The 24,145-nt window shown below is 36.0% G+C and overlaps 1 protein-coding gene across 6 annotated transcripts in view; it reads right to left on the bottom strand.

The window, feature by feature from the left end:
* Positions 1-24,145, bottom strand: part of PCDH9 (protocadherin 9) — a 682,690-nt gene that overhangs the window by 479,844 nt on the left and 178,701 nt on the right. Inside the window, exon 3 of one of the 6 annotated variants that reach the window (XM_064645571.1) lies at positions 21,051-22,520. The exons of the other annotated variants lie outside the window; for them this stretch is intronic. Within the exon in view, the coding sequence (XP_064501641.1) occupies positions 22,500-22,520 (21 nt within the window). The 3' untranslated portion in view covers positions 21,051-22,499. Of the gene's footprint in view, positions 1-21,050; positions 22,521-24,145 lie in introns of those variants that run through there. 6 annotated transcript variants of the gene reach the window in all.

Here is a 24,145-nt window from a genome sequence, read left to right as displayed (position 1 = left end):
ATTTCATAAATTTCATTGCAATTTTTCAAAAATATTTTAAAAATATAAATTTCAGAAAAAAACCCCAAAAAACCTGTCTTATCTATCCAGTTTGGAATTCAAATAGAAAGTCAATTTGAAAAATTATCTGTAAAAAATAAATTTCAAGTCTGTCACAATTCAGTTATAGACTTGAGGCTGCATGGAAATTGCAGAAAAGGTTCTTCATCCCTTCTAAGTGTCAAGCAATTTAACACACATATACACCCACCTGTGGAACCTGAGCTTAGCTCTTCCTTGGGAAACATTATCCTCATCTTCTAGAGACAAAATGTCAGTTAATATAGAAAGTATTATGTCACAAGATAATTTTATGTTTGGAAGTCAAAATGTATTTATAGACATATATGCATATGAGTACTGTTTAGCAAACAAAACCACAAAGTGGTAAAAAAGCCTCTACACATACACATAACAATGATGTGAACTCAGCTGATGGGGCAAAAGATAAAAAGCACAGGATGCAGTATTGAAATAAGACACTGAAAGGAGGTCAAAGGACTTAGTGATATGAGGACTGCTGACCTCATATCAAACTCAGTCCTAATCACACTGAATGAAAATTACTGTTTGTAAATGGCTGGAAAAGGCTCTAAGCCACAAACTCATTCTGGACCTAGTATACTACTTACAAAAACTAGAGAACATATTAACATCCCCTACCCAACTCACTGAATTCTCTAGCTGCAAGTTATATAAAATCATCCTGCATTTTCATTGACATTAATTGCCAGTCTATCTCTAAATAAAGATGTAATTACATTCCAAATAAAATACGTAAAATCCACTCTTGGATTAGAAGTCATGTGATTTAGAAGTCATGTAAATAACTAAGGTAAATAACCTTGTTACTTCGAATTCCTGTCAGAGAGTTGCCTGCCCTTATGAAATGACTGGAATGCACAGGGAGGTAGAAAGAGTTTGGTATTTTAAGGTTTTGTTCCAGTCTTAAAAAAGGTCAGATCCAGTGAGAGCATAACTCTGAGAAAATTTCCCTAAATCCAGCATTTATGGAAAGAGAGATATTCACATGCATCCTCTACAGTCCTATTCTTAGAATATTCATGTACCCATACACTATGATGTGTTAAGGTTTCATCATAAGCACTTTTGGACCCAGTTACTCACCTGTAGCTGTCATTATCCTAGATATTTCTGTACTGTCTATACAGTCACCGTTCCCAAAGTGCATTATGTAAGGTACATCAAAACTATTGCATGTATACTGTCAAAATATCTAAATGCCACAAGCTGAAAACACCTTCCAAGTTATTACGCTTGTTATTGTGGTTGTCAGACATGGCTGGTTGCTCCCCATTAACTCATACACTGCACACAGCACCAAACCGGCTATCACAGAATTTGGATTTTTGAGGATAAATGCCAAGATAACACTGTGACACCACCTCAAACTTTCAGATGCAAATCCATTTATCAAAAAAAAAAAAAAAAAAATCCTTCAGCAGTCAGTTCCCTGGGGGAAACGTGAAAACCCCCAAAACACTGGCATCGGTTTAAAGACTGGCCATATTCTCCACCAACATCTACAACAAATCTGTTTGATGGTAAGGCAGGGTCTCCAAATGTGGTGGGTGCTGTCTTGGTAACTATCAGAGTCAGTTATTCATACTGCTTGTTATCAGGCTAAAAGTTCCTGAGGCTTTACCATCTGGAAATTCTTGCATAACATCTCTAATAAGTTCCTTTTTTTTTTTTTTTTGACTATAACTAGACTTCATTTAGCAACAGTTTGGAAGTAAACCTGCCCATTCTCTTTCTTTCAGGTGATCTCTACAAGCAATGTAAACTAAGACTTTTTTTCCTTTTTATCTGCTTTTGTTTTTCCTCTAGACTGAGCTATATCAGAAATTAAATCAGATACATAACATGAAAAAAACTCTCAATGTACCAGAAATAAGAAAAGACTACAGACAAATCTCTACTGCCTGCTTGTCTCTTCCTCATGCTTTCCTCTCAGATCAGCTAGCTTTCAATAGCTTGCCTATTACAAAAATGCCATAGTGACTGTTCCTCAGGGAAGAAAAATAACGTAAAAAGAAACAGAGCAGCCTTTTCCTCCATCCCTCCTACAGCTGGCTGCACCTCTCTTCCCTGTTCCGCCCAGCAAAATTCAGGTCTGTTGTGTGGCAAGTCTCATCCCTTTTTTTTAACTTTCCTTTTCCCTCTCACCTTCTACACAATATCCAGCTGCCCCCAGAAAAGGGATAAACACTCTCTTTGCAGATATACACCTGAGAAAAAAATGCAGAGGCCAGATCAATGCAAAACATGAATCTTTTTCCCAACTGCTCAGTTGTAATCTTTTTAAAGACACATACTATGGTGAATTGCAACACAGAAGTAAAATAGAAATATTCTAAGGACTTTTAAAGGAAATTTAGTCTGTGTAAAGACTCTTCCAGATTTTTATTTTTCTTCACAGTACTTTTTACATTACCATTTACTACACTGATTCCATCAAATAATTTGCTCTAAATCTCCTACTAAACATGGCATTAAATTCAAAGATCTACAAGATCACATTCTATTAAGTTACGGAGAAAATGAATTTCAACTTCTTTTAGTTTTTTGTTTTGGGTTTGGTTGGGTTTTTTTGGGAGGTTTTTTTGTGGGGTTTTTTTGTTACCCTAATTTAGTTCTTCTGGGGTTTTCACCTGTTCAGCCGGTTTTCTGAGATGTCCTAAGGGCACGCGAAACACCAGTTTTGTAGTGGCTAATTAAATATTTTTTAATCAAGATAATCACAAAACAATTGGATAAAACATCTAAGATCTTCCATACTTACATTGATTTGTGCTGTTCAAAAAGAACTGTTGGCACCTACAGTATCAAAACCTCTGTACTATAGACAAAGTACACCAGATCCATTTCAGCAGTTGTCTTGCACGGTGCAAAGCACAGCCAGAAACATCCACAGACTCACTGTTGCTGATGGGTACTACCCAGGAGAATTGAAGACAGTTTGTACATCACCCAGCAGACCAGGAGATCTTCACATTAGTCCAACGTACTATGAAAAGGGAATTTCGGTCTATAACAATGAAAATATTCACATATCTGTGAAATCGTCAGGTTTATTAATTTAATCTCATTTTCCTTGGTATAGTCAGTTTGGTTCAATTAATCACTTTTATTGCATAGTATTAGTCTAAAAATTGCTCTCTATTGGGCAATATCCTAAAATAAATGTTGGGTGCCAATTTAACATGCACCGTTTTCCATTAAATACTACAGCTAGCAAACAGTTTCAAAAATTTAGAATTCATTATCCAAATTGTATTTTCATACGTGTAAGCTGTTTAAGAAGCTATGCAATTCATTCCCCAATTAATTTTTTATAGTGATGAATGCAACTGATCATGGAAGTAGCACTATATAAAATTAGCCCATATCCCTCTGAAGCTCCTTCACACTGCCACTTTCCTAAGAACTAGGATAAGTTTATCTGCTCTGGTGCATACTCCTCAGGAATACTGAGCCAGTGATACTGGTACTACTACTGATGCACTACTACTGATACTGAAAACATAATCAGAAATTACGTTACTTCTGCAAGTGACACAGTGTCCTGTCTTAAAACTTTGATTTACGAGATATTGATATGAACTGCTTTATGACTTGAACTATTTGGTCTTATTAAAAACAAAAAACCAGCAACAGACAGCAAAAATACCTTTCCCCTCCAAAAAAGCAAACCAACCAAGCAAAAAAAAAAACCAAACAAAAACCACCAAGCAAAAAAATCCCAACAAAATAAGCAAAAAACCCCAAACATCAAAATTCACCATTAAGATGTTTTAACCATTTTCACCATTAAGATGTTTTAACCTGTTTACTATAGGGAGGCTTTCTTTAATGTCAGTATGATTTAGCTCCAGAATTCAAATGTAACTATACCTCTACAGGAGACCCAATGTTTTCTTAGGAAAAGCAAATATAGTTTTCCAGCAAAACACAGAAATATTTTGCTCCTATTATTATTTAAAAACAATTTAGTTGAATAAATAAAGCAGGTGTAATTCAAATATGCTGTATTTGATCATGAAAATAAGAACATGGGGGTTTGGAAAGACAACAAGCTTGATAACTTTTATTAGTGCTTCATAACAGTCAATTTCTGTATACATTGCCTTGCAAAGACTTGCTGGTACCTTAACTGAATTTGATAAACATCAGGAAAAGAGACCTCAAAGGTTCTCAAAACTAGTCAGAAAAAAAAATAAAATTACATCTAGAAATATAGTAAAACATTTATCAGCAAACTGTTCATTTTCATTCTTCTCTGGAGACAGGGAAACTTTGATAAATTCAAATAAAGCAGATTGAGTTTAGGGAATGAACACTAAATGCTTACCCATGTTATCTTCTCTATCAGTTATCAGGAACTGCATTTTGGAAGATTAAAAAAGCCCTCCTTTCTCTCCTTCTCTCACATCTCCCCCCCTTCACACCACATTGTCACATATGCACTCCTCTAGTAACTGAAGCAAGCAAAAATCTCTAGCTAAAAACGGCAACACACAATTTCAAATGTTTGTGGCACTGAGGTTACACTTCATTACTAATCAAAAATGTTCAGTTTATTCAGAACTTCTGTATAAAAAGCTGATTTCATCTAAAGTGTAATCCTATTTTGTAAATTGCATTCATAAACAGTACAGAACACTTCTGTGTTTTCAGTATGCTACAGGATTCACAATCAAATTTTTTAAATTTACAAGTCAATAGAAAGTCTTTCAATGTATCTGGTCTTTGCAGACTCAGCATGCTACTTCTAAGCCAAGCTGTTGTCCTTCTGGCTTTGCACATTGCTGCCAGCACTAAAGATTAGGCAGACCAAATTCCTTGCTCAGTAGACACAGCACAGAGGACTCGGGCGTGCTGGACACCCCCAGATGAACAGATACTTCCTGTGGTAAGTGCAGCTTCATACTGCAGTACAAAGCAGCACCAAGTCAATTTACTCGTAGTGCCTTCCTGTCATGTTCCTATGTGCTACCAGTTTTAGAAACATAGCAGCGTCTATAGGTCCCACAGCCTTTATAAAAAATATGCTCTGGAAATACATTAACATCCTGAAAGATGAATGAACTACAAGACCATCCACTTTGTTCTTCCACAACTCCCTCAGCTCTACAGGGTTAACAACAGAATTAAAGAGGGAAAAACTACAAACAAACAAACAAAAAGAATCAACAACCTAAAAAACCCAACAAAAGAAAACAAAAAAATCCCCCCAAAAAAACATGCCTCCAAAATCACAACAGCAGAGAAAAAAACCACAAACAGCCCCCCCTTTTAATATGTGATTTCCTTTTTTCAAATAAAAGATGCAAAAGTGAACATAAAAGAAAACAGAGGGTAGCATGTGATAAAAGTTTCATAAAATCTGTTTTTCAGAGTAATGCTGTGCTTAAAATATCATCCTTCCTCCACTAACCACTTCATTTCTAAGAAAAATTTGAATGAGATGATAAGATGTCATTCCTTGCAACCGTAAAAAGGAACTGAACACAGAAACTCCAGAAGGTCTTCTGCAGTCTTAAGTTCCCCACATGCTCTAAATATGCATGTTGCCTTTTATCTATACTTGCCCCACAAACCAACTGTCATCCCGGATGCCTGCAGCTCTGTTACCAGGAGAAAACATCTACATTATCACTAAGGATTTGCTACTGGATCAATTCTGTAGGTGTTGTAAATCAGCATGGCTTCAGTAACTTCAGCTAAGTGATGATGATTTAAAACGCCCTGAGGATCTGGCCCTCTGTCCTTATTACTTCATTAATCTGCATATTCCCTCAAGTTACACTAATCTTTTTTCTAAAGTACTTTCACTTCAACCCACCTGTTATAAGTGTGATGTGGATTTATACAGAGTTCATACCATACTTTCTTACTTATTTTTGAAGAAGCATTGCCCTGAATCTGTCCATGGTCCATAAATGATCTATATGGATGACTGAATCAAGCCTGAGCTGGTGCTTTCAGCAGGTATGAATTCAATTTCACAAGACCAATCCATTAGAATCTAAACACTATTAACAGAGTGGAGAGGCAGAAACACATTTTTTCTGTCCCAGGGAATAAGAAGCTGGACACTTCTGGTAGTAAGGTATTTGATCAGGTCTGTCAGAGCCAGAGGACCATGGTGAATACCTTCTCATAATAATGAGTAGCTCATTCCCAGGAGAAGAGAAAGTTGGTGTTGGGAAGCATGTTTTATCATATTCCTTCAAGACAACACTGAAGCTAAGAGCCCAGCTGGATTCAAAGGAGGTATAGGCATTTATATGCATAACAAGACCATCAAATGCTATACTGGACTGTATATATTCTTTTTTATAAGAAAGTAAGCTTTCCAGTGCATAACTCTGCTATTAGAAATGTGGGCTACAAACAGGTTCATTGGAAATGTTGCTATATTTCCATTTTTGAGCTTTTCGTTGCTCACTGAGTTTCCCTCTGACACTGCCTATTGTTAAAAAAAAAAAAAAAGAGACCCTGAGGGACTATCACTCTGATCCTCCCTGGCATGGCCTGAAAATCAACAAATTCAGTCAGTAAACAAAACCTAACTATCTGCTACATTTTATTTGCAAACTAATTTTTTTAAAAAGTGTTTGTTGATCTCCACTTTAAAGTAAGGCACTGATAACCCCTATCAAATCTATTATGTGGGCATTTAAACACCTCCAGAGTCCTCTGAAAGCAGCACTAGCATAGAAGAAATAATTTAGATGGAGTTGGAAGAGCTATTTTGTCTGCCTATAACCTGATGTCTTTCTAAAAGCAAATGTCTTCAAAGCATTCTCTGCAGAAATATGCAATGATTAACAAGTCAGCATTTTTCAAATGTTACAATACTGTAGATCTGAAATGGTACTTTTCATAAACCTAAAATAGAATGAACTGAGACCTCACATACCATACTTTATTAACAAGCCTGGCCTTTTAAATAGCATGTCCAACCATAAGAGGTATTTAAGGAGCGATACAAGATCCATACCCTAAATGAATTACTATTAACACTGATTTTCTAGAATGTTATAATTACATCAGGCTGAAAGCACTATAGGAAATAAAAAATCTACTTTGGATAGGCAAAAGAAGGACCCTCAGTCCATAGCAGCAAAGGTTTCCTGCTCAGATCTTTGCACTCTGCCCAATGCAGAAAGGTGTTGGGCAGAGTGCAAGGAACAGGATTTATCACTCCTAAATTCATAGAAATAACTAGCTCCAAGAGTAGGAAAGTTAAAGGTGACCAAACCATACCATAATTGAGCTAATTTTAATTTTGTATGAGTTACATACCTAGGGAATGGGAATGAACTGACAGTGCAAATTAAATAGAACTCGCACCCTGCTGATTTCTGAAGAGTTATTTCATTGCACTTTAACAGGTAAGGAAATACAACCTCTTACTCATTCCTTCTTCAAAATTTATTTTAGGTGACAAAGGGACATCTTACACATCAAGTAAAATTCTCCTCAGTAATAAGGACTACTGTAATCAGTGCTGCCTGCCTTCTGCAGCATCAGGATACATTTTAAAAGGCTGCTAATTCACGCAAGCATTTGCACATTATCATTCTTCATCACTGCAACGTTTGCAGTGTTATTGCTAACGTCATAAAATAAAGTCAAAAACATACTAAACAAATTACTATAGTCTGCCATTTGTCTATATGGAACCATCAGTAAGATACTACTTTTAATAATTTTTCCTACAGTTTCTGTGAGAGAATAGTTGCTAAATGTTCAGATTTTTCCCTATATATTGTCAGCTTCATCATAGGTTTGCTGTTGCTATTCTTTCTATGCACTTATTGTACATCACGAAAAAATCTCATTATCACATCTCTTCCAAATGTTTATCTTCAGTCAAGCCACCCACCAATGCTCCTCCCACCCTTTAGAAAATATTATTTCTTGGGATTTAGTGACTGATCTGTAGGCCCACACACACTGCGTTTGAATCTCTCACTATGTTTCAGGTATGATTTCATTGAAACTGAATGGATATTCAAAGAATAAATATTAAGTGGATTTCAGTCACAGCAATATCAAGACCTTTGTTAGACTAAAGGAAAGTGCATGAGGCAAATAAATGAGTGAGCCACTTAAAATTTCAATCTAGGATTTCCATGTAATCCCTCTTCCTATCTCCTTTCTTCTCTCCTACTTCAAAATCTTGTTACATCTTCTGTCTTACCAAAAAAAAAAAATTAAAAAAAAAATTGCTACCTGATTCTCTTCTAGCTACAATAATCCCATTTTCCTACTACATTTCCTATCTCTGCAGTCCCAGGTTTCTTATCTGAAGTCACTACATACTTCACTAGTAAGCTATCGCTGCTCATCACCAGCTGTGAATCACAAGCTAACTGCAGAAACTAATTATGGACCTATTACTGGCAGGAAGCAGTAACTGCTTTCTGCAGCTCCTTGCCCCAGAATAAGAGCCTATACAGAATATACCCTGCTGACGAGCTGCTATGCAATAAGTGTAATTTGCATTCATTGATCAGTGCCCATTGCTTCTCCGTGATGACCATTCATCATTGGGAGAAAAAGGTCACTGCCAGCCACTGACTGGCAACTAACTGCTCTGTGCAGAAATAGGTCATCCATGTCTCCTATCACAGGCTAAGTAGGCACAGACTGTCCAGAGAGGTGGTGGATGCCCCATCCCTAGAAACATTCAGGGTCAGGTTGGATGGGATTCTGAGAAAAGTGATCTAGTTGAAGATGTCCCTCCCTGCTCATTGCCAGGGGTTGGACTAGATGACCTTTAAAGGTCCCTTCCAACCCAAACTATTCCATGAGTCCAAATTTAAAAATGGCAAATATTGCAATAACAGCAGGTGGCACTGACGGGTTGCATGGCAAATGCAGTTTGCAGCACCTGATCAGCTTACAGTAGTGAAATACCTACTTTTGCCAGGATAGACATTGACATTAATAGTAACTCTTAATCAGCTACTGCCCAAACTGGAAACAGGCTACTATCAGTTAATGATAAGCAGTACACGTCCTAAATATATGAAGCCCTCACTAATCAAAGCTGAATAATTAACTTTTGTAGCAATGGAGGTTTACCAGCTCTTCATCTCTTTTTATCATCTTATGATGTCCAAGTTTTTCTCTTTACATTTTGCTACAACATCCTCACATCCTCTGTCTATAGTTTAGTAGTGCAACATAATCTTTCAGCTTCATTATCTTTCCATCTTCAAGAACCAGAACAGCTGCATTTCCCAAGACCTTCTCTTCTTCTTTCCACCTTCATATGGGTACCCAGGCTATGCTCTCTCTAGAAGTTGTTCAGCAAACCCACTAGGGCAGCAGCCACAGCCAATTGCTGCCCAGGCAACGTTTACTTGCTACATTGCTGTCTGCAAACTTGAGAGAGGGTAGTCTTGGTTTATGTCAAGAACAAGAAAGGCTAATGAAATGCCTTGATGTGTCACATGAAGTACTGGTTGACAGGGGTTGGTTTAGATTTGTAGTCTTTCCTAAGATTGTTTTCTTTAGAATCTATATTACAATAGATGTGGTTGTTGTGTCGGGTCCACCACCCTGTCCTTGTTTTTCAGGTTATATCACAGATTTTTTGACAAGGTCCTGTCTAAACAGAATTACTTAAAAAGAACTGGTAAGAAAAGATCTTAAGTCGGATCCTAAAGTTCTGAAAAAATGAATACCCCAAATTCCTACTGTTGTGGATCTCACAGAGTATGTTCTTATCCAGCATTTTTACTTCAAACATTTTACTGAGGTCATCAGCTTGGTTCGTATTTTACAAGTGTACAAAATGGATAATGAAATGAATGGATGCTCAGTAAGATAGTTTCAGAGCCAAGAACGAATAACAGTGCTTTGAATCCCTGTCCAGTGTACTGTGTGTGCAATAATAAAGAGCTGCAGAGACGGCTGTGAAACGACAGAATCACCCCAGTTCAAGTGATTATATAGAAAAGTTTGAAGAGAAGTGGAAAATCAGGCCCTGGGTGAGACATAAAGCAAGCAGATAAACCAAATGTACCTTCCTCCTTTATTAACTTTCTTAATGAGGTTATCTCCGACTACCAGGAACTCCAACGAGACCAACAACCATCTATTTTAAATGCCAAGCAAACGCCCGTTAAGCAACAGACTCCCTCTTTGTAGGGCTAATGTTTGTGAATCCTAATAGTAACTGGCAAGACTTCTCCATCTGGACTCTTTTTTTTTTTTTTTTTTACTTTGCATTTTGAGTATGTGACAAAACCCAGTGAAAGGTTTTGCCTTTACAAACAGAGCTATATATTTTTTAAAATGGGCAAACTGCATTGTAATAACGCATGTGGAAAGATCAAAATGCAATTTCTTTTTATTATTCCTATTATTGCATTCCCCTACACAATGGCACCCTCTTCAGAGACATCGTCTGGAACATAATATTGATTTAATGTGCCGCTTCATATGCCTGCCACGTCCTCAGATTAAAGATTTAAATTAATATGACAAGTGAAACACTAAGAAATTCAACAAATCACCAGATAGGCTTATCCACACAGGGTACATTTTATACTAAAAAAAAAAAAATCCCCAAACACACAAACAAACTCCACCCCAGCAGCCACAGCTTAGGCCAGATTTAATTTGCTTGATTGATCTTGAAATCTTTGAGTGCAAATTCATTATTCTCTTATTAACTATTATCATTGCTGGAATTTATAAGGGACCTATAAACCTATTAAACTGGTCTTAAATGTTGCAATCCATTTATTGAACAGACTGGCAATGAAAAATTAATTATTAAACAACCACCACAGAAAAACATCAGTGGCCTTGTCACCTCAGAGCTAGATGGATAGCACGTTACCTTCTGGAGAGTGGGGCCCTGCAACACTCAAATATAAACCTTGGAAGGATAATGCTGAGTATGTCACAGCATAAGTCACATTTTTAATTTAATGTTTTATTAAATGTTAGATAGAATACATTTATCCGAGCCTCACAGACTCTGTCTTAATAAATGAATTGGCACTCTTTCAGATGTAAAAAATGGTCACAGCTTCTCAAGGGCATCGGAAACCCTGAAGCATGAGACGCCAGTAAATACAAAAAGCAAAGGCAGTATGGACAGTGATATATTTGCAAGCACTGTGGGTGAGCCAACACTTTCAAACTGCTGAGGCTAACAAAACAAGGGCAGTGAACTCCCAAAATGGTAAAAGCACCTGCAGTAAGAAGCTGTGCTTGAGTGCTGTTGCACAAACATGTCCACTACTGAGAAAAAGTGGAAAGGGTGTGGGTTTATCACCCTCCTGCTACTGTATTTCAAGATATGTTTGTATGTTTAAAATTTCATGAGTGGTATTAATAATTTATTTTTCTCCTGTCCTTTAATTTTCTAAGACTAGACTTTGAAAACAACAGGCAGGGAGAAGATATATTCTCTCCCTCCTCTGCAGTTATCTACAGAACATTCACTTGTGTTTCCCTGTAGAACTGCTGTCATTAGTAATACTTAATTTGCCTAGGAAAAACGGTTGCAAGTTCCTAAGTCAAAACCAATATGCCCCTGTCCTGGCACATCTCTCCAGAGACATCCTAAGATTTCTGCAAGCAGCTCCATTTCAAAAACACTTGGCTTGCATAAGGCAGGACAGCTCAACACTAACACTCAAGCAAAGAAAGCTTTCACGGCATAGTTGAGCTGCACTATGTATTTCCACAGACACTAAACTAAATGATTGTGAAAAACTGCTAAAATGGCCAGAAGACTGTCCTTCCTCATATTGTCAAATAAAAAGAAAAATGCTTGGCATGCTTTTTTTCCAGAACTCTAAACTGTTGGTGCTCAACAGCTGTCCATCTCACACTGCCACATGTTACACTGTTAGTCAGCACATGAAAACAAGTTCCAATAAGGAACATGCAAAACCACAGAAAGCAATGAATTCTGCTAAAATCATCTTCTCCTGCAGTCTCTGATGCTTGAATTCATGCAGCTGGCATCCTCTTGCTGAATGCACACAAGCATTTCAACAGGAAGGTAAAAAGGAAGAGAAACTTCCTTGGAGTTTGGTATTTTTCCAGAAAGCCAGGAAGCAAATTCTCAGCATGTAAACAATATAGAGGGAAGTGAATAACAAAACAAACCACACAATTGTTCTGATAAATATATGATATTCTTGATCTAACTACATGACACTTGCACCCCACTTATGAGTTCTACAGTTGATGTGAGAGGAAATTAGAAGGACTTTATTCATCAAAAAAGCGAAATGTGACTTCACACAGATATATGGTTGCATGGAAACATAAGCAGTGAGATGAAATTGCTACCAGCAAAAATGACAGAAACCCAAAGCTGAGCTACACTATATTTAATCCTATCTGTCTTTAGTTGACCCAGTGAAATACATCATAGCCTCAGATGAGTAGTCACAATTTGTAACAGAAACTACATATTTATAGGGAAATTCAATTTTTGTAATTAAAACATGAAGGAAAAGGTATGAAACAAAAATGTCTTTTCTTCTCTTTTATTCCATGAGATAATAACTTAGACATTAGTGATCTTTCCCGAAGTGTACATCACTGGATCCAAGAACAGAAGCCGATTTTGAAACTATCATGCTATGTATTTATATGAAGAATACATTAGGTTCAAGGGATAAATGAGATAAATAATATCCTGAATTTAATTTTTTATACGTTTTGCCTGGGATAGAGTTAATTTTCTTCGTAGTAGCCTGCATGGTGCTAGGTTTTGGATTTCTGACCAAAACACTGTTGATTACACCCAGTTGTCTTTCTTAGCACTCTTTGCACAAGCTCAAGACCTTCTCTGCTTCTCACCTCACCCCACCAATGAGGCTGGGGTGCAGAAGAAGTTGGGAGGGGACACAGCAGGGAAAGTCGACCCCAACTGATCAAAGGGATATTCCATACCATTTGATGTCATGCTCAGCATATAAAGCTGTGGGAAGAAGAGGAAAGGGGAGGACATTCAGAGGAATGGCGTTTGTCTTCCTAAGTCCCACGTTACCCATGACGGAGCCCACTCTCCTGGAGATGGCTGAACACCTGCCTGCCCACAGGAAGTGATGAATGAATTCCTTGTTTTGCTTTGCTTGTGTGTGCAGCTTTTGCTTTACCTATTAAACTGTCTTTATGTTAACCTACAAGTTTTCTCACTTTAACCCTTCTGATTCACTTCCCCATCCCACTGTGGGGGAGTGAGCAAGTGGCTGTGTGGGCTGAGCTGCCTGCTAGCATTAGACCACAACTAACTTTTAACTTTTCTGGTAACAGGTAAACCACTTTATTTTATTTTATTTTAATGCAACATCTATTTTTGTTTCACAAGTGTTTTTTTCATTATTATTTATTTCCAAATAACCTTTGGTGGGGGAAGAAAGACAGAGTCAGTTTTAAGGAGAGTTTAGACACAGTTTCAGTTACTAAGGGAAGCCAATTGCTTTAGCTCTTTCTAAGAAACTACTGTATTTTGACTGCATGTTTTAAGTACACTGCTTTGTAATTCAGACATACAGAAAATGTTAACACTTTTAGGCAAGACTGTGTACATAAACAAGCAAATATATTTAGTATGAATGTTGTAAGAGAGCAGAAAATCAAGACCAGCATAAGTAACTTGGAACGTTTCAGCTGAATCTAAATTTAATGTTCTTCGAACATGACTCCATGTTCTATCCAGCCCATATGTCCGAACTTCCTGTCTAGGTTTATCAGGACATCAACAAGAGGAGTATGGCAGATGTCTTTCTGTTGACAAAATGCAAAGTTTGTATCATGTTGGGAATGTTCTCTGTGACATCTGCAGGGCTGATATGTGCAGTGTTACAGATATATACAGTGTCTGGCTCCTGCTCCGCAGTGAAATTTGATCATGGTGGAATGAAAGGGCTTATCTCTTTACTCCAGAACAAAGAAAATAGTGACTGATTGCAGCAATTGTTACCCTCGGATACATTTTCAATGCAATATAACTGAACAACCTATTAAAATTACCAAAAAAGCATGAAAAGTTAGACAAGGGAAAGACTATAAAGCAATAGGTACAATAATAAGCAAATCTTAAACTTTTTCTAGCGCTTTAACATTTAGGACTTTTTCTAGAACAGTAAAAATCTCAATATTTAGTAGTTATAATGCTCAATAGCTAAATGTGTAACACTACAACTTGTGTTAGTTCACTTTCTGTCTATTAAGATGCAAAATTTATGAGCCTATCTGAAGAAAACTATAGCTATCAGGCATCAAATACAGCCTGTGCTTTTGCTGTAGCTAATAAAAAAAAAAAAACAAACCACATATTGTTGAGTAGGATAAATGGCCATATAAATTTATTTCAGCATTTTCAGGCAGAAGGCAACTTGCCTAAATACTTTTCTTCAATGTTACCTAATAAAAGAATGCAAGCTGAAATCAGCGCTTCTCTGCTGGTAAACAGGTATCCAGCTGAAGCCTTCTACAGAGTAAGATCAAACAGACTTATAATAACTGGCATGGGATGCTAAATTGCATCCAAAATATAATATACACAGAGCTATTATGTCTTCAACAGATGGTCCAGGTCAAATCTAACCCCAAATCTAAAATACCATGCAATTTAGGAAATCCACATACCATCAAGAATGTATTGGTCTAGTCCAATATAGTGTACTTCTGTAAAAGGAGCCACTCTGTATAGACTGATATCATACTATCTGTACTATCAGTACTTACAAATGGGAAAGCCCGGATCTACAATCTCTGATTCATGTACTAGCTTTACCAAAACTAAGGATATGAACTTTCAAAACTGTATCAACTGAGCCAATTTACAGTGTCAGCAGAATGAAAGTCCATCAAAGAGAACAGCAAGTAAAATATTGACTCTACTAATTCTTACAGAAGAATTTGCTTCCCATTTTTTCACAAACAATAATACTTATTTTTTTATTGTGCAATTCCTTTAATGTGCACAATACCAACAGTATCTAATGGCAATTTTCTCGGAAATACCTGGATCTCAACATGCCAAATGTTTTTATCATACACAACATAAGATAATGGATGGATATGTAGATACGAGGTAGGTATGTAACTAATGGATATGTAATGGATATATAGGTAAAGGGATAGATATAAAGCACTAGTATGGTGTGCATATATGTCCATGCGTGACGAGAAAGTTTTGTAGCAATCCCACTAAATGCTAGAAAGACTTCTAAATCAACGTTAAATAAAAATTTTAAAAAATTGAAAGTCTGGGATATGTAGGATATCTATCCTTTAACAGCCTTTGGTTTTGAGGATGAAAAATTGAAATTTGCTATCCACTTGTACAGTGACTAATGAGTTAATAAATTTATGGACAGATGAATGCAGAATTCTTGATTTCTCTTTAAAAAGGTGCTTACAGCTAAAAGAATTATTTTAATACAATACAGAACACAATAAAATACAATAAACCCCATAAATACTGTGAAAGGACTGTTTTCAAGTGCTCTACCCAACGTTTATGAACATAAATGAGACTGTTTACTGTGGCACCATTACTTGTGAGTATAAATACTTTCTCTTTTACTAAAGGCAAAATTTAAAAAAAAAAATTCATTCCCAAAAGTTGTGTATATTATAAATCCTTTTCCATGTGGAAATTGTGGGGATTATAGATTACAGTCCATGTTAGGCCAAGAAAGAATTATTATCCTTCATGACTTTGCACAGGTAATTTCATTGTTCCTTCTTCCCTTTGCCTTCCTATTCTTCACCTATGAATCCTATTTTTCTTGTAAGCTCCTTGAAAAAGGAATTATTTATATCCGTACTTTAGTCCTCCAGTATTGACTGGGGACTCCAGGAACAATTGTAATACAGATACAACAAATGTATGTATGGATATTCACAGTTGAAGGTGTCATACCTACGCTATTGTTACAGTTAACTATGAAGATGCTACGTGGTTTGGAGCATGTGCTACATCAAGTAAACTGATCTCCCTTTTGGTAAAAAGCTTCTGACAATTTCTAACAGTTTCTAAAGTTCTCTATAGACTTACTTCATTTATTGTCCTTATCACTCCATTCCTCCCTTTCTCTCTTCACTTGTCTGATTTCTGTCCCTCTACAACATATTGCTACTGTGGGAGGTATTCACACTGTCTAACTTTAGTCAACTAATTTAGGGCTCTGAATCATCCCATAAGAGTTCCTCCACCTCATAGAATATGACTATATATGGAATGGGGATTTTTAAACTTAGGTGTTCTAATATGTCCTTTCTTCAAATACCCAAAGTAGCTTGGCCTAGGTGGTGTTAATATTCCCCTGTATAAAACACTGCCTGTCAACAGTAAACGAATTTATTACGTGTTTGGGTTGCAGATATTTTTTCACTAGCTTGGCACTTCGCTTTCCTTTTTCCTTACCTAGATTTAATGCAGTAAACAAGCTATCTGTAGGTAAGCATAAAAGAAAAGGAAAAAAGAGAAAGATTAAATGCATATGGTATTTATTCACAGAATTTGCTAAAATATCAGTAGAATTTAAAAAGCACATGTGTCCTAGTTAGGACAGCTGAGACCAGTTCATCACTGGATGGGTGCAACCCAAAACTGTGTATTCTATAGCCTTCCATGCCATTTCCCAGAAACTGGTATCAATGAACCATTTACACTATCTGCACATAGAGCCTGACTCCTCAGGCTATAAACTAGGTGTTAAGAGGCCTGCGAGATAGGAGTTGCTCTTGTCCTCACACCCATTAAGGAACTCCCTGCCCTGAGGGAGGTACTGAGCATTCCTGCCTGAACTGGAGTATATATAATCTTGGAGTCTTGGGACCTTTTTAACCACTCGTGGGATCCAGAGGAAGACTGTAGATCACTGCTCTCAACCAGACTGCAACCACCACTCTCGACTGGACTGCAACCACCTCTTTTCAACCAGACTGCAACAGGTTTTCCCCTCTCCTTTTACTTTGGACTCGGGGCCCAAAGAACACCACTCTGTTCATGCCCCAGGGTGCTGGGTTATACATTTGAGTTTTGTGGGTTAAAACCAATTGTTTGTCTGTATAATCATACTTATTGTATTATTTTATTAAATTGTTATTCTGATTTATAATCTCTCTTTTGAGTTGAGTTCATTTCCCCTGATGGTTTACCTTTAAACCAGCACAACATGGTTGCTCAATACATTGCAACATTCAGCCAAGGAGGCTGCAGATTGTAAGACAGTACATTAGTCCCATGGCTAACTATATCTTGACCTTTCTTCTGAGACTGTCAACAAAGGTGCCAATTAGAGTAATGACTGGCGTACCGCATTTTGTGTTGTGCTAAACACAACTGTTACCAAGGGGACAAAGATTATACATTTTCTTAACACTGGATGCCAGACTGGCTCAATACAGATCTTCAACTGACAACTAGTAAGTCTCCAGCTGAGAAGCAAGTAAGCGTACCACTCACATACTTTTCTTTTGATCTCTTGGGACACAGAAAAAACATATATTGTAAATATCTGAATGATTTCCTGGTACATTGTTGATTTTGTTTAGTTTATCATCTCATACACAAATTCAGTCATCTAAGAAATTACTAAATTCCTTTTGTATCAGGATTTAATGTTAAAAGTATTTGTTTCCATATATCACAACTAACTATGGCAGCCATAAATTATGTGTCCTAATTCAACATATTGAGAACTGCAAGCTAGCTATTCAAAATTAACTTCTGAAAGTCTCCCCTTTAACCAAGCCATAAGAAAAGGCTTAATCAATGTATGTATCAACTATCAAATTATTTCGTTAAAGAATGGTAAATGAGAGAAACTGATGAGAGACCGAAAAAGAACAGTTTTTCTGTCTCAGTTGCAAAATGAATGTATGTAATTCAGATAAAAATTAAAGAGGGAAAACAAAAACAAAGTATAATTGAATATGGACTCTCCACAGCATAAAAAAGAAGTATGTTCTGCGCTAAGAATAGGGAAACGACTATGGCATAGCTTTATCTTGGAGTTTCATTAATGGGATATGTTGATGATCTCATAGACAATACAATATAAAGACCACAAATCTACTTTAAGTGTACAAGAAAATGTTTAGCTGACCTAGGCATACAAAGAATTACTTTGAAAGAAGTCAGGCATTTCTATCCATGGTGCTTTAATTTTATTTTTTTTTAAATATATGTCTAGCAATTACTAATAATTCATATTTACCCAAAGTTTAATTAAAATGAGTGGAATTAGTTTTACTCAATGCAACATTGTTTGTCCATCCCAATCAGATCTGCTTCCACCATAGCAATTACTGGGAACTGATTCTCTAAGGAGAAGCACAAGGGTATGGAACAATACAAGATGTGTCCTATAGGTTTTCAGTACAAGAAGTATTTCAAACTGACAATCTAAAGGCATACACACTGACAATCATGACAGGGCTTCTTACTTGGATTTACCAATTCCTGGGAGGTGTGAAGAACTTATATAACATACTCTATTTTAAACCCCACATTTCTCAGCTAATGTTATGGACAAACTTAAAACATTGGGCTAAAATTTACAAGGCAGTTCAGAGAGGTTTGCATGCAAACTAACTACTGCTATATTAAAATTCTTCCTTCACAGTTAGGCATAGGATTAACAAGTTGCTTTGCCAGTTGTCTCCTTTGTAGAGTAAGTACTATGTTGTATGACAGAAAGCTACAATGTAACATCGACATGATCAACACTTCTGGTTGTACTTGAAATCTTTAAATTGCTTTCCTGAAACTAGCCTGGGACAAAAGAAAAAAAAAAATCCAGTACTTTGAAAATACACATAGTTTTGAAGTTATAAAAAGAATTTAATTGAACAGATATATTTTTAAATTAAACTAAAAAGACCTTGCTTTGGTTTTTGGGGTTTTTCTTCTTCCCTTGCCTTTTGTAGCCCTACCTTACTATTGCATGAGTGGCACTGTATGTACCTGCTTAATGAAATATGAAAAGGAATCTAAAAATTAAAGGCCAATCCGATTTCTCTCTTCAAAAGCAGGGAAATCTGAAATTAAAATAAAAAGATGAACAAGGAAAAGCAAATAGGACAGTGAAGTCACCATTGCTTTTAAATGACAAGGCAGTTAACTTCTACTAAGTTTAACACTAAAGATTTGCCTTTAAAATAAAGATATTATTCATTGAGCAGAAACCTTTTTTACAAAACTACTGAGATAAGTACAACATAAAAGTCTTTAGACTAGAGAATATCTTGAATTTAATTACACTATTTTTTAATATGGTTTTACAATAAATGGTCAGTAAGAGCTTGGGAATATATCACAAAATTTTGCTATACTGTATTTAATTTTGATAGGAAAATATTAAATATTTCCACTGATACAGCCCTGGGTTCCATACCAATTGGGAAAATTCAAAGGAAGCACTCTGATAGTTATCTTTTCAAAAGTCAATCCATTCTAGGGATGGACAACATTCTCACCTGCTAGTGTTCATATTTTGTTAATGATACACTAATGTACTTAATATGGATGAACACAATATAGACACCTTGTGCATAGGCAAGATCTGAGGGTCATGTGAAATCTGTGTTAGTAGGAAGACAGAAGTTTCTTTTATTAAGATTCAGCTGGGAGAGTATTTTCTTGTCTAGCAGATAAATGACATGATATCTTATACGTTACCTGTCAAATACTTGATTTGATAGATTCTCCATTTCTCAAAGTGGTATTGGTATGGAAAAAAATATTTGAAGTTAATGTAATAATTAATGTATCTGTCCATCTAGCTTTAGTGTTTTCATCTGTTTTCTTTTGGGAACCACATATAATTCTGTTCTGAGAGTTTTGACTGGATGGTTTGAGGATCACGGTTTGTCTTACATAGACAAGTATAATTAAAAGTGTCAGAAAAGTCAATGTATCTGAAAAATAGAGTGCTATCATAAAAAAAAAAAAAACAACAACCAACCAACCAAACAAAAAAAAACCCACAAAAAATGTGAAATCTCAATTGATCTGAGAGTGTTCATAAAAAACAGCTTTTCAACAGTATCTTTGTCATATTTGGATGAAATCTGAGTTCCACTTAAGCAAAAAAACAAAATTCCTGTTGATGTTTACCGATAAGATTTTTATCTTTATGTGATATTGTAAGAAATAAATAGAACAATTGCATATATTTATGTCTCTGTGACTGTATACATGTGGGAAAACCCCAGTAAGGGCAGCAAAAATACATTGTCCCAATTCTTGATTAAGTATAGAACAGGTAAGGAAGTATCTTACACATCCATTTCTATAGCTGTGAACCTCAGGTTAAAAAAAAAAAAAAGAAGAAAAAAAGCTAAATTCAGAAAGGTTACCTTTTGTGCCTCATAATTCTATTAGTTTGCTTAGCCTAAAGAAAAAAAATCATATAACTACAACAAGGTTTACATAAAATTGAAATGCAGAGTTACTAAAAACACCACCCATGCCTGCTACCAGTAGTTACATAAACTCCCATGACCTGAAACTGATAAATCTTGTCACAGATTTAAGGATGAAACAGGACTTTCCAAAAAACAGGCATGTTAGCCAATATCACCCTCTACAGCTTGTTCACACTGTGTTATTTCATTTTCTGTCTTGTACTTTAAAATAATATCCACTGATACCACTGCCCAAAAAGAAGTTATTACTGGGGACTAATAGCATGGAGGGAGGGAAAGCATTAAAATATTTGATTTGAAAAATGTAGGATCTCTTATGGATTCTGATATCCCACTTAGCTCTGGGAAACATAGGTGGATGCATAGCCTTCTAAGGAAAGCAGAGAATCAAGAAACCAGCCTGAAAAGCACTGATAAATTTTTTCTATGTTCAAATTAATTCTTATATAGGTTCTAGAGAAAAAGAAAAGAAAAAAATCCTGAAAAAAAGAAGTACAGATTCTGCACTGGAGTATTGTAGGGATACAGATTCATTTCAGACAGCATTTTAATATTTAACTATGGTTTATTTATGTATTTTGTCATGGTGGGTTTACATGAAAAATAGTGGGTTACAGGCTTTGGTTAAAGAGTAACAGCCTCCTAGAGACGTTAAAAGTATTCTGTGACATTCTCCCAAATGAAAAAGCACCATTGAAAAGGCATATATTTATCTCTTAATACTACCTGAATACACACACATTTCAAGAGATATATTAACCCACAGCAATTGCAAAGCATGGATATTTTCAGTATAAAGCCAGCAGCAGGCACAGTATTGTCACTGTTTTCCATACGCATTGTTTCCACAAAACTCTGCCTGCAATCACTTAACATTTAGTCATTTTCTCAGGTTTGGCTGGCAAACTGTAAAGACTTGCATAACTTTTTATTAGGTTGCTACTTATTTTACAAATACATTGTGAAAAGCATTCAAGTCTAAATTGTTCACTGCAGTGAGCTCATATTTTTGGGATACATTTTTTTCCCTCTAAATTAACTAAATGACACACAGTACAGTTTCTGTTCTTATAACTTATGCAAGAGTGTAATTACTATAACATTATGTTCATTAATAGGTGTGACTGTACAGTTTGTGTTCTCTGCCTGTCACTTTCTTATGCTGCACAAGCCCTATGCTATTTTAGAGCCTTCCAAAACTAAGGGAAGAGCACCGAGGTTTCTTCCTATTGTTCCTTCAAATAAGAAACTGTATTTTTGATTGTGATATATTATATCGGTAATTTTTGTGTTGCTATGAAGGAACAAAAAGGTCACAGTGGCAAGTTTTACTGTTACTCTCTTATAATTCAGCATCCCATATTTTACTATATCAAAATATCTTGCTAAAGGAAAAAGAATATATATTTTATATATACTCTTATACACCCAGGTATATATGTGTACATATATATATATATATATAGATATGTGTTTGCATAATTGGTCCACAGATAGCCATGTTATTATGTTCCTTGTTCTGCCCTCTAATCTTATCAGGTACCAGTACTAGTTGTCAAGGGGTAACTAGGATTTTCACAGGCTTGTTCAGAAAATAAATACTTGATACCTGTTGTCAACTGCTAACTGTTCTCAACCTGCATTCCACCCAAAATAGATTGGTTTAGGGTTGGGTAGGCTAGAGCATGGAAAATACTGTTTTTCTGTCAGATGAAACTATGGGAATATCACAAGAAGTTCCAGTTGTCTTTATAGTTCCTTTACCAAACAGGTTGGGGCCTGAGTTGCAGATGACTGATCACATTTCCATCAGTATGTTCAGGATCTCTTTTAGTGTCCATTCTGAGTTCAAGGCAGTGGCATGCATCTGTGCAAGGTGTCCCAAGCAGTCAGAGGAGCCTCCTTTGTGCAAGCAATCTTCTTCGTGAAGAAAGGTGGTGAAGTCTGTTGCATACTGTAGGCAGTCAGGATTGATGAAGCAGACATAGACTCTCTCAGGGAGAGGATGGGGAACACTTGAGAGAAAGAGAGAGAGATACCAGGAAATAAGCAGGCCTAGGGGATGTCAGGACATATAAAGCCTCAAAATAAGTTTGCCTTTCCAACAAGAACTTTAGGAATTCCAAATCTTAAAATATCTTGGTTCATATCAGACTCTGAAAGAAAGTCTTGAAAATTAACATCTGTCTAGACCTTAGCACTAGTTTACTTTTTTTTTTATTTTCACACAAAGTGTTAGGTGTAAGAAGTAGACTCATATACTCCTGCCTATTTAGATTGATTATATTCCTGTTTTTTTTAGTATTATCACCAAGACAATGCTAAGCACTGCTATGTTAAAAGCTTTCTCATATCTTAATTTTGAATGTGTCTGCCCAACATGATGAATGAATTACTTTTCCATCCTCTGCCCTTAATTTCCGCACTTGTGGTCACAAAGAGCACAGTTGTCTCTCAAAGATTTAGGTTTAATTGTGAAGGTATCTGGCCCTTAACCTTGTTAGAGTAATTGAATAAATACGGAAAGATCAATGTTCCTCTCAAGAGACTCAGTCAGAGACTAAGTAATTTCGAGATAGGATGCAAAATGAAGCAAAACATTTCTCAAAGATTAAAAAAAAAAATACACGTATTATCAACTTTCATTATAGCAAAAACTCAACAGTAGGGTGCTTCAAGGCACCATACAAGGACCAGGTGTTTCAAATATACTAATTGAAGTTAAAAAAATGAGGGAACAGCAATGTAGCAAAATTTACAGTTTACAAGAAAGTTCTGTTAACCAAGTCTGAATAAGACAGGAAACTTGAGAGGTAACTGACCAAGGTAAATGAACAGGCCATCTTAAAAGATGTGAAAATAATTTATTTAAATACAAAGGCATATTGGAGAAACAAACAAACAAACAAAACCCCCAAAAACCTGCAACAGATGATTTGTTTTATCAGAAATCTCAGTTATGAGCACCAACTTAGGAAAAACATCAAGGTTCTCACTGAAGAGCCCTGCTCAATGAGCAGCCACAGTCAAAAAAGCACATAAAATGTTAACATGCATAAGAAATTAAGTGGATAATAAAAGAGAAAGAAAATATAACATCACTATATTAATCAATAATTTTCCCTCCTCTGAAATAGTGTGAAGTACTGGTCACTCCATCACAAAAAGATAAAGAATTAGAAGGTACTCAGAAAAGAGTGATTGCAATAATTAGGCATATAGAGAAGGGTTCATATGAAAAGACTAAAAAAAAGAATGGAACTCAGCGCCACGGGATGTCACTGATGTCAAGACCTTACCAAGATTCAAAGAAGGATTTGGCACTTACAACTCTTATATTCTTGGGAATCTTACATAGACCAACTGTTAAAAGATTTTGAAAGAGAGATTATGTGTCATGTTTTATGATTTAAAAGACAGTACATTTAAAAAGAATTTGGAGAAAAGTTCCCTGAAAGTGGAATTTCCCATCTCTGGCTGTTTGATTATTTTGTTCTTTTCTTTGCTTGTTATGTTGGCATTTTCTCTTGAGACATCTGGGCATTCTTGGAGGGAGACTGTGTAATAATGAATCACTATTCTGTTCTAATTACTATTATCCTAGTATTAAACCCAGTATCTTATCATCTCCTACGAAATC

Source organism: Pseudopipra pipra, chromosome 2 (assembly GCF_036250125.1).
Source record: "Pseudopipra pipra isolate bDixPip1 chromosome 2, bDixPip1.hap1, whole genome shotgun sequence".
Classification (NCBI taxonomy): domain Eukaryota; kingdom Metazoa; phylum Chordata; class Aves; order Passeriformes; family Pipridae; genus Pseudopipra; species Pseudopipra pipra.
This window is presented reverse-complemented; position numbering and strand designations above follow the sequence as displayed.